The 16,871-nt window shown below is 44.1% G+C and overlaps 1 protein-coding gene across 2 annotated transcripts; it reads right to left on the reverse strand.

Moving 5' to 3' along the window:
- Positions 1-92: 92 nt before the first annotated feature.
- Positions 93-14,729, reverse strand: prpf8 (pre-mRNA processing factor 8). 2 transcript variants are annotated; one of them, XM_015951622.3, is made up of 43 exons: positions 14,552-14,729; positions 13,871-14,036; positions 13,484-13,652; positions 13,225-13,389; positions 12,886-13,104; positions 12,584-12,796; positions 12,321-12,446; positions 12,072-12,177; positions 11,598-11,788; positions 11,391-11,510; positions 11,089-11,278; positions 10,789-10,908; positions 10,116-10,250; positions 9,908-10,037; positions 9,597-9,793; positions 9,185-9,391; positions 8,072-8,235; positions 7,870-7,996; positions 7,490-7,682; positions 7,194-7,381; positions 6,870-7,108; positions 6,616-6,762; positions 6,274-6,484; positions 6,033-6,149; positions 5,697-5,944; positions 5,434-5,613; positions 5,164-5,299; positions 4,766-4,935; positions 4,534-4,663; positions 4,315-4,461; positions 4,073-4,233; positions 3,726-3,917; positions 3,192-3,429; positions 2,956-3,084; positions 2,706-2,819; positions 2,420-2,593; positions 2,089-2,282; positions 1,769-2,008; positions 1,553-1,694; positions 1,332-1,472; positions 1,100-1,239; positions 747-949; positions 93-659 (listed from the first exon to the last, which is right to left on the reverse strand). In XM_015951622.3, the coding sequence occupies exons 2-43, from the start codon at positions 14,022-14,024 to the stop codon at positions 505-507; spliced, it is 7,062 nt and encodes a 2,353-aa protein (XP_015807108.1). In that variant the 5' UTR covers positions 14,025-14,036; positions 14,552-14,729; the 3' UTR covers positions 93-504. The 2 variants fall into 2 exon arrangements, with proteins under 2 accessions (XP_015807108.1, XP_015807109.1); XM_015951623.3 differs by having other exon boundaries at positions 13,871-14,033; positions 14,552-14,726.
- Positions 14,730-16,871: the final 2,142 nt, after the last annotated feature.

Here is a 16,871-nt window from a genome sequence, read left to right on the forward strand (position 1 = left end):
TCACACCTACAATGCAACAAAACGCTGCCCTTCTCTTTTGCTTTAACCACATTTACATTTCAGGAATAAAAGCACACAACAAATCAGAAGACTGGATATAAAAATGGTGATTTTTATTTAAGTCCAGGATACAACATCACAGGATGTACAGCTCAACACATGACTGAATAATATAGGTATGAAAAAGCAACTTTCAATTTCATTTCTCACTGCTAAATAAGGAAGTAGATCTTTAACTTTCTGAAATAATGTCAAACATTACATCAAAGTATTGCTTACTGAAAACTACACGCCAATGTAAATATGAAAGGAATTACAAGGATCCACAATAAAACTCACTTTGTACTAGGAGTCTTACTGTAAAGACGGGAAAAGGAACAAAAAAAGTCTTAAAAGCTCCAAAAGCCTTCACATAAAACCCTCAAACATCAAAGAAATATTACAGAACATCTCTGAAGTGGTTCTCAGTGACTCTCAGAGCTATCTACAGAAGGAAGCTGGCTCTTAGGCGTACATGTCTTCTCGGTCGGCGTTGTAAATTTCACCCTCCTGCAGCGAGGCAAAGTTTAGGAAGTGTGAGGGCCGATGGACTTCATGGTAGAACTCTTTGGGGTTGGCCAACTGCAGGTCGTACTTCATGTTGGGATCGTGGCGCACACCTGGTGGCAAAATCATCATTTTAAATCACCTGATTACTAAACAAGCCAACTCTTCATTTTCCAATACAAAAGGCTGACGCTACTGACCCATGAAGTTGTAGTTCCATGAGACTTGTCCAGGAACCATGAAGAAGCCCAAGAAGCGGTCAGAGAGCAGCATCTGCACCCTCTCATAATGAGATGGTAGGTAACCTTTAGGGTTGTTGCCCTTGTCGGTGTTCTGGCGACCCCACTCATATCCACTGGGGGTCAGCTTGTAGGCCGTGAGTGTGCATGAGCCAGGCGTGAAGCTGAAAACACCAGAAAAAATGCTTTAAACTAAAGTTTCAGCAATAATTATGTTCCAGGAAGAGTCTAGTAAGTGTTTAGGTTCAAAAAGGCTCCAGATTACACAGTAATCCTGCTTTAAATGAGAACAGACACCTTAAAATCAAACCTACCTGCAAGTGATTATGATGGTCTTTTCTCCATCCCATGAGGGGTTATCAGCCATGATCTTAGCGTGGGTGGTGACGTCCTGAGGAGACAGCTGTGGGGACTCGTTAGGCTGCGTGTGGATCCAGCCAAGGGGCTCCATTTCCTGAACAGAAAAACATTTTCAAAACTCCAACAAAAAAAAAAAATTTATAAAAGCGTTAGAAATCTGTTGAAAATTGTTTATCTGAGTCTTACTTTGAGATATTCATGACCAGGTAGCTGGTTGGGCAGGTGAACGGTCTGATGAGTCCCCCACTGAGGTACCATGACGATACAACGGATCTCCTTCACCTGGGGGTTATCCGGGGGGCTGGTGCCATACAGGTAACCTGCAATCTGGAAACAGCACATCGTTGGCAACAACCGCGGCAAGACATGAGCAGCACGGTAAAAAATGCAACTTAATGGATGCATACTTGTGCCCGAAGATCTGAGATGCAGATGAACTTCTTGAGAACGTTTTTGGGCAGAATGTAGGTGTAACCGGTCTCCTTGATGTCATCAGATGACACATAGATGTGGTTGGTTCGGAGATGGAGGTTGGCAGCAGATATGGCCCTTTGTTAGGTCAAGAGGAGCAGAATTAAAACACTCCATCATTTAAAGTTGAAGTAAAAACAGAGTTAACGTACCTGACTCTCCACTCAGTCTTGGAGGAGAAGGTCTGAGTCTCGTAGTTGGAGGTGGTGGAGGTGATGATCTCGTCTCCGTGCTTGTTGACGGTGCGGGTCTGCGTGGCGGTGAGCTGTGACTGCTCTTTGGTCTGTTTTTCTATCTCTGCGATTTGCTGACGCTGCTGCGACGGCGCAGAGATCTCCATACCCAGGATGATGTCACGGATCTCCGACTGGGTCAGAGAGGCCACGTTCACGCTAGACACGGATAAAAGAAGCTTTTACTACAAAACGCAAGGCTGGCTCTAAACACACAAGACACTCAAAATAGCTCTTACTTGTTCTTTTTGCCATAATCGGCCAGAATGAGATCTTTGAGTTGCACTTCCACCTTGATCCACTCTTCATCAGTCAGCGTGGGCCAGATGTGATGGGGCTCAGTGATGGTGGTCTTATCAGGCTTCAGAATGACCTTGGCGCGGTCATTATTGACGTGGAGGGCTCTGAGGATCAGGATGAGACGGGAGAAGGCCTGCAAGCAGAGACAACAACTATTTACAGGGGAAGTGAGTGGATGTTACCAAAAGTAACTACAACTCAAAAAAGTGTTTGATCAGCTTCAGTCCCAATTTAAATCTGCTCTGTGCTCCATTAGAAAGAGAATCTCACGGTGTAGGACGAGATGGTCTTCAGCCAATCATCATAGAGATTAAACAGGACCATCTGTGGTTCTGTCGCCTTCAAGATCAGGTCTCCAAACTTCTCCACCTTCAGACAGGCCTGGAAAGGCAGCTGCAGCTCTGAGCCTTTGATCACGATGTTGGGGAAGTCAAGCAAGTGGACCTAAACAGAAATCAAATAACTTTAAGAAGCATTTTAGAGTAGATTCGATTTTTAAGATGATCCTGTAAAGTTTAGAAATGTTGAAGCAGCAGTAACCATCACATCCTCTCACCTCCAGAGGGTCCAGCATGCCCTTCCTGGTTACGATGATCTGCTTGGGCTGCTCCTCCACAGGGAGGGAGCGAATCAGGGCAGCAACTTCTTCAGCCGTTTTCCATTTGGCCAGCTACATAAATAACAGGTTAAACATGTTCAACTAAAACAGAATACCACTAAAATCTAAGTTTCTTGTAAAGAATAATTTTACCAGACAAATATAAACAGAAGCAAATTTTAAAGAGCAGAGCAGGACATTTTCATACCTGTCCCAGACGTTTCTGTCCAGCCCACACAGACGTGTGAATGATCTTGAGGAAGAGTTGTCCAGTTCTGGGGTTGAAGATGAAAATGGCTCCATTGATGGGTTTTGTGGTCAAGTTTCCCTCAAAGGTCTGAGCACACGAAGCATAAATTTGATATGATGATAGCGATTTTTTCCTTCTGCGCGTTTCTGAGCAGAAGCACCATTTTGACGCCCACCTGAAAAACCAACGCTCACCTTGTGAATGGTGACTCTGTAGACATTGGTGTCATCCACAAACCAGATGATCTGGTTGGAGAAGAGCTCGCCGTAGTTCTGCGAGGACAGGTAAGGCTCCGTGGGCTCTGAGGAGTAGAGCTGCAGACCTTTGCGGATGCGCTCTCGGAGCACATACAGAGCAGGGTTGGCCTTCATGATCTTGGCCATGGCCTGCTGGATCAGAGGCTTGCTTCCTGGAAACCAGTTACCATACGCGCTACAGAAAAACGAATAAAACCAAAAACATACAGTTCAGAACTCCAAATAAATCAACTGGCTGATGGAGCATGGACAGGAATTTAGGAAGCTTGTGTGGAGACTTCAAGGGCGACTGAGGAGCATTTACAAGCAGATGTAAAAATCCAGGAAACACTTCCGGCAGCCTTTTAAGATTTGAACTTCAGTTCATCTGTCATTTAACTACATCATGTGAAGTTATGGTGGAAATAAATGCAATAGTCACTTCATAATGACCCTAATAATACAAACTTAACTGATGAAAACAAGCCACACCTGTGAAGGTTGTAAGCCAGGTCGATAGCGATGAGCACTCCAGTGGGAGAGGGGTAGATACTCATGTTGTCCGTGGTGTAGTCCAGGAATTTGGCTCTGGCGTAGCGCTCAATGTCATGAGAGTCGTAGTCTCCCCATCGGAGCTGGATATCAATCCAGTATTTCTGTGTGGTGGTGCTGTCCATCACATCCCTGAGAGAGGAGGTATGCTTTTATTTCACACAAAATTAGACAAAACCATCTTCACATGTAAACTAACGTGTGAACAAACTGTATTAGTGTCATTTCTAACCTTAACATCTTTTCTGTAACAACAGTCTCAGAGACAAACATTTTAAATGTCCTACTTTGAGTCGGCGAGCAGAGACGGTCGGGAGACGTTCCACTTGTATGACGCAAAGAGGAGGATGTCTGCACAGGACGAGTTCATCTTGTAGGACTTTCTGGGATGGATGGTCTCCTTCTGCACCGTCTCAATCTCCAAAGCATCCAGCTCCTGGTCAAACACCTGCCAACCAGAAACATAACATTTACCCAATCTATCGGAACACACGACTCTCTCCGTGCGAGTTTATGGATCAGAGCCTACCTGACAGAGATCCATGACGATGCTCTCATGGATCTTCTGCCACAGGTGAGCCCTGAAGATCTGAATGAGGGAGATCTTCAGAGTGGGAATCTTGCCGTGCATGAAGATTCCCGTCAAGTCAAGCTGTACCTGGAAACCCACATACACCTGCAGAGGAAGGGAAAATATTCTGTAAATGGTTCTTAAATGATTGTTCCAACTGCTGATGTTTATACTAACGTTGGCCCGGTTGATGGTGGGCGACCACCAGAGAGTGAAGCGACGGTTGGGGATCTGGTTGAGACCAGACCTCTGAGCGTTGGTCAGCTTCTTCCATTTCATGGACTCTTCAAAGCCACTGGCCTTTTCCCTAATCGCCAGAGAAATAATAATAAAAAATCAAAAACGGTACAAAATAACAGAAAACAAAAAAACGACCATTTCACGTAGATTCTCTTTAACGCAGCCTCACCAGAAGAGACCCTCCCAGGTGGGGAAGTAGGTGCCTTTGAAGAGCGTGTGTTCCAGGATGCCCTCCACACCACCCAGAGCTTGGATCATGTCTGTGCGGTAGTTGTTCAGGTTCCACAGTTTCCCATCATGTCTCTGGTGAGTCCACCAGAATGGATTCTGCTTCAGCACCTGCAGGCAAGACCAAAGCATGACCAGGATTACACTTGTTTTCTCACAATAACGTCAACATTTTTAATGTTTTATGTACGTTAGCATAAAATTCACAATGATCTGGTATTGAGGAGCATGAATTGAATCTGCTTAAAAACACCCTAAAATGACAAAACCTTATAAATATTTAAACCATTTAACCAAAACGTTCCTTTTGAATTCACCAACACACCCCGTTCCTCATACCTGATACTGTTTGAAATCAGTCCTGACTCTCCAGCCTTTGTCATAGGCCAGAGTGTGTCTGTCCTTCTGGAAAAGGGTGTTGATCCGGGGAATTCCTCTGTCCCACGAGTCCTCCAGATCCTCCAGGGTGAGACGCCTGAAACAAACAAAAATAAACCACTAAGACTAATCACAATAAAAGTTCCTTAGATACGTAGACTAGTAGCTCAAAATAACAAAATCTGCTGAAGATGCTTTTTGCTTCATCAGGCCGATCTGATTTAGGGGTACCTGTTCTGGGCGATGGCCTCCTGCCTCTTGAGGGCGTACTCTGCCCAGACTCTCTGAGAGTCGATGAACTCACTCTCCCACGGCTGGATGTAACGATACAAGTTAGGAATGAGCTGGTCTTCCTCGTGGCTCATTCCAGACCTGAAGTGGGTGATGCCCACATCTGTCTGCTTGGACCACCTGGAGAAAGGAGCAGAATCATTAAGCCGATATGTTCAGGAATTTTTACTGTATTCAGAGACGCAGAGCTGTGTGGGACTCACCGCAGGTCCGACTGCGGGATGAGTACGTGACCCATGGACAGCATGCCGAGACCTCCCAGTTCTTTGGGGGTGTAGAAGACGACAGGAGGGAAACGACTGGGCATCTTGGAGTTGAGGCCGATCTTGATACGTGTCTGAATCTTGTTCTCACACTTCACCAACAGATCCAGGAGCTCCTGTGTGTTGACCACAGCCTCACGGAAGTACGTCATCAGGCCGATCAGAGCGGTGTTCCACTTGTTTACAATCTAGAATAAAAACAAAACACTCAGATTTACCAGACTGTTCTTCACCGTTCTGCATCTGCAAGTTGTGAGAATAAAGGCTTCCTCTAACCTTGGTGAAAGTGGTGGATCCAGAAGCCATCAGGATCTGACGCACTCTGTTGTGGAACCGCTGCATCGATTCATCATCCACACGCAGGAAGCACTGCGCTGTCCTCTCTTTAGTTATCTGCACCAGAACAAACAAGGAACTTCAGATTAATAAAAAGATAAACTGCCATTTGCATTTATGATCGATTATTTGTCACAGAAGTCACGTCCACACACTTAGGTCTCTGCCACTTCACTCTTACCTCATTCTGCAGGTTCCAGACTCCATCTTTGTGAGTGAACTCTTCGTAGCTGGTGCGACACTTGGGGAGGATGCGACACTCAAAGCCGCACATATTGAAGAGCAGGTTGGGGTTGTCTTTGCTGTAGACCGACACAAAGCTGTTCTCCCACTGGACCGTGGTCACAGATCTTGGGAGGCGGTTTTTGATGTCCCAGAACACGGCTCGCCCACTGGGGAAATGATTAATACACTCGTTTTAAACTCAGAAGGGATTTCCCTTAATAATTCAAACTGTTAGCAAACGATGGCACCAAGTGAACAAATTACTGGTTGCAAATATAAATACTTAGTAAAAACTCACAGATTGACATCATGCTTCATCAGCCTCATGCGGGCGTCCCGCGGCCAGCACTTCTTGTTGTTGTAGCCCACTATGTTCTCATTGTTGGGATCTGGATGCTCTGTCAGGTAACGCTGAATTAGATCTCTGGCTTCATCAGCAGAGAACCTGAAGAATTAAACAGTTTTGACTTTCTGAAACTCTCTGGTCGAGCAAAATAAAAGTAAAAAATAAATAAATAAAATATAACATCCTCTTCTAATTCTGGTGCCCACCTGAAGAAGATGTGTACGCGGTCGATGTAACGACAGTACAGCCTGATGGGATGGGCAGACTCTGTGGGCGTGTCTTGGAAACTGAGGAAGTCGTTGGGCATCTGAGGCGGACCGGCCATCTCACTGGCGCGGTGCAAGCCGAGCACCAGCAGGTCCATCACCAGACCGTAATACTGAACGATGAACGAAGCAAACTGGAGCCCCCTGATGATGCCGTAGGAGTTGGTGTGGTTCATGTCCTACGCACAGGACGAGACACAACAGCACATCAGGACCAGATAAAACCCTGCAGCATCATGTTCTAGAAGAGTAAACCCTGATCACCTTGTAGTTTATCACCACGTTGTTCTTGGCCGTCATGTAATCAGCAATGTTGTGGTCAACAATGAGACGGAGCAGCCTGTTGAGCAACGTTAGATCGATCTTCTCGTACATCTTCTCAAAGCGAGACTCTAGCATCACGTTGCACTCTCCCTCCGCTGTTTCCCACACATCCTGCAAGTTGTTGATGCCTGAAAATAAACAAACATGAACTCCTGAAAACTGGAGACCTTTCCTAACCATTAATTTTACTTGAATGATTAAGTGTAATGAAGTGCATTTTTATTGGGGGGCGTTACCCTGGCACCACTTGTAGACCAGCAGCGGTGGCGGTTCTGTGTCGGCAGGTTTGATCCACGGAGGGAAAAGACGTCTCTTGTCTGCTTCGTACCACAGGTACTGGTCCAGGTAGGCGTCGGTGATCTTCTCCAAAGGTTCCACGTCGTACACGGGCACCAGGTGGCTGTACAGGTCCATGAACTCAATACCAACCTGCGGAGAAGAAAATATCTCAACACTGATAGAAAACTCAAACATGGAAGGTGAAAAAAGTCAATTCACTTCTGATTATAAAAAATGATCTGAGGAATTTTAAATGTTTAGAGGAACATTTCTATGGTTTTGTACTTTAAAGCTGAAACATCAAACTCTCCAAACATCTGCACTGATTTAAGCTGACCTCCTTGAACGCTCTCTGAGTGAGTAAATGACGTTTTATCCTGGAAAGCGCCTCGTGGGGGTTGTCATAGGCCTGCTCGATCAGACCCAGTTCTTCCCTCTGACTCTGGTTCAGACGAGACTTCACACTAAAAGACACAAGGACGTCAGTTACATAAATACTGGACAAACATCAAAGCTGACAATGTTCTAAACATCTCCACCTGTAGGCCTCCTTGAGCCTCTCCAGGGCCAGGATCAACAGCTTGGTGTCGTGTTTGTAGGACAGAGGAGGGAAGGGAATGGGGGAGAACCGCCGGCTCTCCAGCCAGTGCACCGTGGTGGTGTAGATGGCCACGGCCTCTTCTGCTGTGATGTAGGGACCATCCTGGAAGTAGAAAACACACACTTCAGAGAGATACAACATCAGTGATTGGGTTAATTAGACCTGAATGCACCAGTGTCCGAACAGCGAGGGGCCAACTGCAGCTACAGCCAGCAGTAACAGAAACACCAAGAAATGATCACATCACACCAATCCTAAAATCTTTGCATTGGCTACCAGTAACTTACAGGATTGATTTTTAAAGTCCTTTTACTTGCTTTTAAATCATTAAATAGCCAAGGACCGCTGTATATAGCAGATGTTTGAAAAGTACTGCCCTTCTAAATCACTTAGGTCAGCAGAAAAATACCTATTGGTACAACCCAGAGCTCGCACCAAGCACGGAGAGTCTGCCTTTAGCTGCTATGTGGTCCGTCTCTGGAACCGTCTTCCATAAAGACATAAAAACCTCTCCCACCACTTCCATTTTTAAATCCAGATTAAAAACCAAACTTTTTTATGATGCCTTCCATTAACCTATCTGTGGTCTACTTGGTTTATTTTTTTTTTTAACCTGTGTTGTTAAATTTATTCTATGTTTTTGGTATTTATAACTAGTCTGTGCAGCTTTGTTCTTTTATAAGTTTTAGTAAAATTTTTACTTGGTATGCTTTTATTTTTGTGTACTATGTCCTGTATCAGTACTCCTTGGTTTTATTATGCATAACATGATGTGACATTTAAAGCTGTGATTGTTTTAACTATGTGAAGCACATTGGGCTACCGTTGAGTATGAAATGGGCTATATAATAAACTTGACCTGACCATTCATCTCATTCCTCTGGTTGTTACACACAGTCAAGCTGACCAATGCAAGTGTGCCTTTGTGAGAGGACTTCAAAATAAAAGCTTTGGTTTTGTTTTAGGTCATTTTACTGTTTCACGTTGCAGAACAACACGTAAATATAGAGTACAGATGAGATCTGTAACAAAATATAAAATCTGCTGTTACCTTCAGATAGTTGTGCTGCCTCTCCTGCTCAGCTTTCAGGTACAGACGGGTCAGTCTGCCCAGGTTCTTCTTGCACACAGTCTTGTCCACAGTGGCTCCACGGCGAATTCGCTCACGATTGTAGTGAGCCGTGTTTGTCCACCAGTCGGCTTTGGCCTTCACGTAACGCAGGATCATGTTCTCAATGGGAGTCGGGAGACCGGGCACCTGAAAGAGAGAAGAGCCCGTCTGTAATGCAAATGCGTGACTTTGAAATTATTTTTACTTTCCTGCAAGTCTTAAATTGGCTTTAGGTTTTCCTACATGTTGTACTACCAAAAACAAATTAATCATTCATTTAGAGGAACCACAACAAATACAGCCTGTTCAAAATGGAAAAGGTGGTTAAGTCTAAGGAAACTAAGAAACTTACCTTCCAAGGAATGTTTGCTTTCCAGCATCTCCAGGACTCACTCAGGTGCTGCAAGATGGTTCTGGCCTTGTTCTGTTTGATACCCTCAGGCATCATGTCCAGGATGTCGTGCATAACAGCAGCTCGCAGCTCCAGGTCAAAGTGGGACTCCACGCGCTGTTTGGTTACGGTCTTGGCCACGCCCTTTGAGTGACGTCCTGTTGAATCGACAAACAGAAAGCTCAGCGAGGCGGTTTAATCTCTCTCACCAACTACCTCTGAATGTGTGAACAAAATCACTCTGTGGTTAAAATAAAAACATGATGCTAAACCTTCAAACTGCCTGGCCAGCAGATTGCCGAGCCACCTCTCCAGCAGCGGAGTGATTCCTCTCATGAAGAAGAGCCACACTCTCCATCCCGGAGCCCAGAACCCACAACCTGGACCTTTGCCAACAGGACCCTGGCCAAAAACACATTTCTTTAAATTAACACCCAGAAATGATTTAAGTACAAACAACCCAAATACACATTTACATACTGTGTTGAAGCGGTAGTAGACAAGATGCTTCAAGTCTTTACACATCCGGATCTGCCTCATCAGCTTGTACTTGTAGCGGTACATCCCAGTCAGCTGTCCCACGTGGGCGAAGATGTACTGCAGCCCATCAGCCAACTACAACACAGAACCAATGCACAAGTTCATTCTTCTGTTAAGCCCCATTCCCACCTGTACCGGGTCGGCCTGGGCCGGTTAGCGTAGGTTGTTTACATATCTGGGTGGCCTGGAATTTTCCCGGGCCAACCAAGGCTCATTCTCGGCCCTCTTCCCGAGGGGTACTGCTTCAGGCCGACCAGGGCCAACACGACCACTGCTGACAGCAAATTCACACCTTCCATTAGAGCAAGCCTCTGATTGGTGGGTAGAATCAGCCCATTCACACCTTCCATTAGAGCAAGCCTCTGATTGGTGGGTAGAATCAGCCCACATGGGCTTAAGACAAGGATGTGTGGAATCAACCGGGCCAGGCTGGGGCCGACTGGGGCTACCCGGCCCGGGCCGACCCGGTACAGATGGGAATGGCCCATTAGATACTCCAAGTACATTTGGACATTGGCAAAGTAAACCTCAGAGGAACTTTACACTAACCATCCACAAAATGTTACTTGCATTTGTAGATCTTGAAACAAAAGCTAAATAAATGATAACCAACCTGGAAGGCATCAACATTCCCCAGTCTGTACTGAACGTGGCTGTCCACCACCAGCTTGCTGAGACGCAGAACTTCTCTGCACAGGTGGAAGGCGTTTCCAAACCTGGACTTCTTTCGCTCCTGAAGGACAACGACAAAAATGCTTTTTAAAACAGATGGAAAAATAAATATTTGAACCAAAATAGATGTTGGAATTCAACAAGAAAAAAAGATTTAAAACTTTTTTACACATTTAAGTAATTTCTTTCATTCTTTTGCAGAAACAAGATCAAGCGAGTGTCTCCACCAGGGCGCTTGTACCTTGGTGGTCAGGGTCTTGACAGGCTTCAGGTTAAAGTTGTAGTCCAGATGCAGGTAGTTGAGGTTCTTACGGTGAATTAGCAGATTGAGCATGTTGTAGCCCTGTCTGCACACCTGCAGGCCGACCTCCACCCAATCCAGCTTGGTGGACTGGAAGAACTTTGTAGCTTTGAAGGAGCGGAACAGATACCTGTATGAAGAAAGAGGCAGGGACTTCATCAAATAATACGACCAATGAGGAGAGAAAGCTTTAAATTAGAGCAAATGAACAGGAAATAAAAATGAAATCCAGTGAAGGTCACCTCTTCTTCTGAGCCTTGGGTGGTCTGTGTTTGAGAGCGTTGAGGACATAATACTTCAGTAGTTTTTGGTATGAAACACGCACTTTAACTGGCTGTCCTGCAGGGCAATGCTCTCGGTACCTGTAAAGACATATTACTTTTATTTTACAACTGCACAAAAATAAATAAATACAATTCTTACTCTTCAAATGACGGCTGTCCGCTCACCAGTTTTTGACCAGAGGGATATCGATGGCACGTCTCGTGCGGCCAGAGCGGAGGTTGAAGGGCCTTGGAGCCCAAAGTAGAGCGATGCCATTGGCTGTGTTGTCAGTGTAGAGAGGCGTCTCTTTGAGGAAGGGCTCCACATACTCAGGAAGCTCAAACTCCTCGTCGTCATCAGGGAGGGGCTCTTGACTCTGAGTGCAACCAGGTAACAAAAACATTGCTTTTTAAAATCAATGTTACTATTCATAGCTATGAAAGGTGAGTCTATAGCAGGTGAGGAGTTATCTGAATGGTGAGAACAAATCTGCAGCTGCAGCCAGAGACAGAAAACAATCACCATTCATTTTAATGTTCCTCTTGTTCTTACGCACAGGCAGGAGGACCAGTGCAAGTGCGCCTTTGTAAGAGGACTTAATCAGAAATAAAACAATATTCCCTTCTGCTCCCTCAGTAAGGATTGTCCACACCACAAACCTTGACAGAATGTCTGTGAGAAATGGGGTTGATCAGTGGGTCAAAGTAGAAAGCAGGAAGATCCGGGTCCTCCGTCTTGATAAACACCACATTCGGTGTGTGGTACCTGCAGAAAGCAAAAATCACTTGTCGGTCATGGCAGTTCTTCCATTTTGGGGAATTCAGTCATTTCATCTCTATTAATCGATTTATCCCAAATAAATGCATTAGTCAGTTTAAGCTTAAGGTCATCACTGGCTTGGTTCCTACCACGTGAGGTGAACGTGGTGTGGCAGGTTATTGTACAGGTAGGGGAAAGCGATCTTGTACTCCGTTCTGATTGGCTGTCGGATGATGATTTTATTGATGTCATTGAACTCGTTCCAGTCTTCATCCCTGAAGGTAAAAAGTAACCATCAGCCTAGTGAGAAAACACTCAGTACCTGTTTTTATTTGACTGTTTAAAGTGATACTGATTCACAAATATTTTTTCCACAGGCAGCATGCTTGATAAATAGATGGGAGCTTCTTACTGGAGGTTTATGTCTCTGACCAGCGGCTCAAACTTTGGTCCTCCTGGGATGGCCATGTTTAAGGCCTTTGAAGTGAAGAAGGCCTTCAGGTCAAACAGGTAAAAGTAGTTAAAGTCCACCAGGTCTGTCATTAGCTGATTGGCCAGACGATACAGCGTTGACATCATGGGCAGCGTGAACTGCCAGCGACGATACGTGGTTCCGTTCACAAACCTGAAAAACAGTTTAATGTTTTAATTATTCAAGTTGTGAAACAACCAAATACAGCAAGTGTTGACATAAAAAGAAAGAAAAATACCCACTTGGAACTGTCTTTGAGGGGCTGGTGTTCGTAGAACCAGTCCACCACAGGAGAGTCCTCCTCTGAATCAAGCTCCATTTGGATGGCCTCCAGAGGTTCCACATCAAGGATGTTATCAGCGTAGTCCAGCGGCGGCTCCTCATCATCGAATGGGGGGAAGCGCATCCTTTTGAAGTGTCGTCGATCACGCTTCTCACGACGCATCATGATCCACATGGTGCTGAAATTTATTAAGGGAATACCATTAATGAATTATACCAAAGTAACATCAATGTGCACGTTCTAATAAGATACTCAAGATTGGCTCAAAACTGAAAAGTAGGAAATGCCAAACACTTACCCCCACTGAGAAATGTAGACCGGCTCTATAACCCAAGGGATTTCGTTCACAAAGGAAATGGCTCCCGTGATGTGGTAGAGCACAGGCACGTCTCGGATTTGTTCCCAGGGCATTGGCATGTTTTCCAGCAGCTTCAGGACCGCGTGGGGCATGTACTTGAGTGCACTGTTCATCAGCAAATAATGCACAAGATAGAATTGGTATTACTGAAAGTATGAAAGCATTTTGCATCAACAAGAAAGAACAAATTATTTTTTACCCTAGGTAAACTCTTTTGTCGTGGCGGAACTTTCTGTTGGTCATGTCGCCATGGTCCCTAATGATTTTGCGAACATGTTCAGGAGGCATGTCTTCCTTCTGGGCGTCCACAAAGCCAAACTTTCTCTTTTCAGCATAACGCTTGGCCTGTAGCTGCTGCCATTTCCTTGCTGTATGATTAGATGCGGAGACAATTCAATTATAAATGATAAATATCTATAGCGCCTCTCAGAGGAAGGACTCGAAAGTGCTTTACATTCATCCATTCACACAGACATTCACTGACAAAGGCGATGATTTGGGGGGAATTTAGGAGATGATTTTATGATCATCTGCAAAGCACAGCCCATCAACCATTTGATTTGCTGAGCTGAAATTAAAAAGGTACCCTTTTCCTGTAGTTTTTCCTCCGTCATGTAGTCTGGAACTGGTGCAGGAGGAACAACCAGGGGAACACCTGGGGGGACAACCGGGGGTACAACAGGAGGCACACCCGGTGGCATCCCAGGAAGGACCCCTCTGTAGGGAAAGACTCCTGCCATGGTGCCTCACTGCTAAATACAAAAGATAAAAAACAATACACACAGGCTTATTAAATTAAAGTTAAACAACGCACTTTAACACAATCTGGCTTTCCGTTAAATCAAACTTAAGTCGTAAAATGTTTAAAGGGTTTGTATTTGAAAGTAAACTATGCCCGCTTACTTCAAAAATATAGTAATTTTTACTTATGAAAAACGAAAACACAACAAACCGGAGAACAGCATATTGTTTGCAATGTTAGCTCATCAATGGCGTACTAAGCGACAACACGCTAAACTTTCAAACCACCAGACTTCACGTAAATTATATCTAATTTTTGCACAGGTCAAGCATTAAAGATTTTTAAGAAAAATAGACTAAAACAGCGAGTCCATTGTCGGCTTTACAAATAATTTGTGAAAGTAATTCGATAACGAATTCCAGGCCCAGCGCGGAGAAGCTCGGCGCTGTTAGCATAGCGGCTAAAGGCTGCACGTTAACCAACAATAAAAGACTAACGAGTATAAAACATCTTACACCACGTTACCTTCGCTCCGACGGCACTTTATGTACTTCAAAATCACCCTCGATCCACTCACAAACAATAACTACAACATTTCTTCTTTTTAGTTGCCGTCTGGTGCTTTTTTCCGCGTTAATAAATTGAGATGGTCGTAGCTAAACCATCGAGCTAAACCAAACCACGACGGTAACCACACGATCAGCCATCAGCGCATCTCTGGTGTAATTCACAAAAGCACCTACGCTAGATATAACAGTATGGTTGCTTGTTGCTTTTCAAGAAGGTTACGTGAAATAATTTGCGCCAACGTTAGACATGCGTAAAGCAGCGATTTCCCGGATGATTTGGGGTAATCATTTCCGGTTCACTACCGACCCTTACAGGATCCTATCTCTCTCTCTCTCTCACACACACACACACACACACACACACACACACACACACACACACACACACACACACACACACACACACACACACACACACACACACACACACACACAGTTACATGCTACTATAAATATGGATAATATAATTTAACAGCTCCTATTCCATTTATTCTTGTAGATGTGTTATTATTATTATTATTATTATTATTATTATTATTACTTTTTTAAAATGATGACCCCACTGTATTGGCGGTCTGTTTTCTATTTTTAGTGTACTGTTGTCCCTCCATTTCCCCCTCCCTCTCTTTCCCTGTTTGTGTTGTATGTCTCTTTTCTCCCTGCCTGTCCACTCTGGTGCGTAGATTAATGTGGTCTAACATGCCACAAACATAATAAAGGCTATTGCACAACAAGAGCAATATCCCACATCCCTCTTGCCGTAGAGCAAAACTGCTCTGGCATCCAGTTCATCCATTCTGTCTGCTTCAACTACCTCGACTTCCAGGAGAACAATCAGGACAACCAGGAAAACAGAACTACCATGATCAAACAATAGTCATTAGGACAACCAGGAAAACAGAACTACCACGATCAAACAATAGTCATTAGGACAACCAGGAAAACAGAACTACCACGATCAAACAGACATCAAAGAGGTACGGTTGAGTTCTATGATGTCATAGATGTACTATTACATACAGCTTCTGGAACTCATTCACTTCAGAATCTCAGCAGGCAACAGATAGGTTTCCTGATTGTCTTCACCCAGTGCTTATTTATTTTAGCTTATTGATTGAATTCTTTAATCAGTAACTATCTTATTATATTGAAAATGAACAGAGCGGATAACACACGTGATTATAGAGATAATAATTTTATATTATTGTATTTCTACAGGAACTAAGTTATATTAGGGATGGGTACCTTTGACATTTGAATCGATCCGGTACTAATTCCCGGTACCTACGAATCGATACCAGTACTTAACGGTACCAATTTTCGATACTTTTGAGTGTTTATTATTTTAATTCTCTTTTATAATTAGATATATATATTTTTTTCTCAATTTATAACCATATTTGATAAATATCACGATAAATAACATACAACTGTTTGTATTTTAACAGCGCCCTTGTAGTTTTATCAGCTGATAATTAAACTGAATCAAACATCTTTACTGTGAACTAAATTTACTGTGTATCTTCATTCCTTTTACCGTCCTTTTTCAATTGATTTTTCCTACTATGAAGTAAGAATTTCCGAGGAGAAATCGAACGCACCATTAGATGATAACAATGGTGGCAATGGAAGCTAACATGTCAAGCTAACGTTATCTTAAACAGTTTATTTAACTGATGGAGCAAATTTAAACGATGATGCCTCACACTTAAATCCTTCTCACTGGCTTCATCTTTACCCAATCACCCGTCGCATTTAGTAAAGTGAAGCCAAACTTTAGTGCGCGTTCATGCTCTTCTAGTCGGAAATTCGGAGTTCAGAGGAGAAAGCGAACGCACCATTAGTGAAACGGAAGCTAACAAATCAAGCTAATGTTATCTTACATTTTATTTACCTACCAGAGCAGATTAAGATGAGGATGTCTCACTTAGATCGTTGTCGCTGGTTTCATCATCATCACCCAGTTACCCATCACATTTAGTGAAGTGGACCCAAGCTTTAGCGTGCGTTCTATATCGTCTAGTCTTAGCCCTTAAGCGAGCTGCTATTGGAAGGATGATCTCAGCATCAGCCAATCATGAAGAGCTTAAATGTACGCCCACCAATAGTGGGCCCCCTTGTGGGTATATAAGTGGAGCGACTCCACTGTTCGCCTCCTTTTTCTCCTCCTTTTTCTCTTCATGCCAAGCTTGAGAGCTTCCTTAAAGAGCATTATCCAAGAAGATTACAACTCACCGGCTATGTCCAGCGACGCCAAGACCTGCCCGGCCTGCCAG

The sequence above is a fragment of the Nothobranchius furzeri genome, chromosome 13 (assembly GCF_043380555.1).
Source record: "Nothobranchius furzeri strain GRZ-AD chromosome 13, NfurGRZ-RIMD1, whole genome shotgun sequence".
Classification (NCBI taxonomy): Eukaryota; Metazoa; Chordata; class Actinopteri; order Cyprinodontiformes; family Nothobranchiidae; genus Nothobranchius; species Nothobranchius furzeri.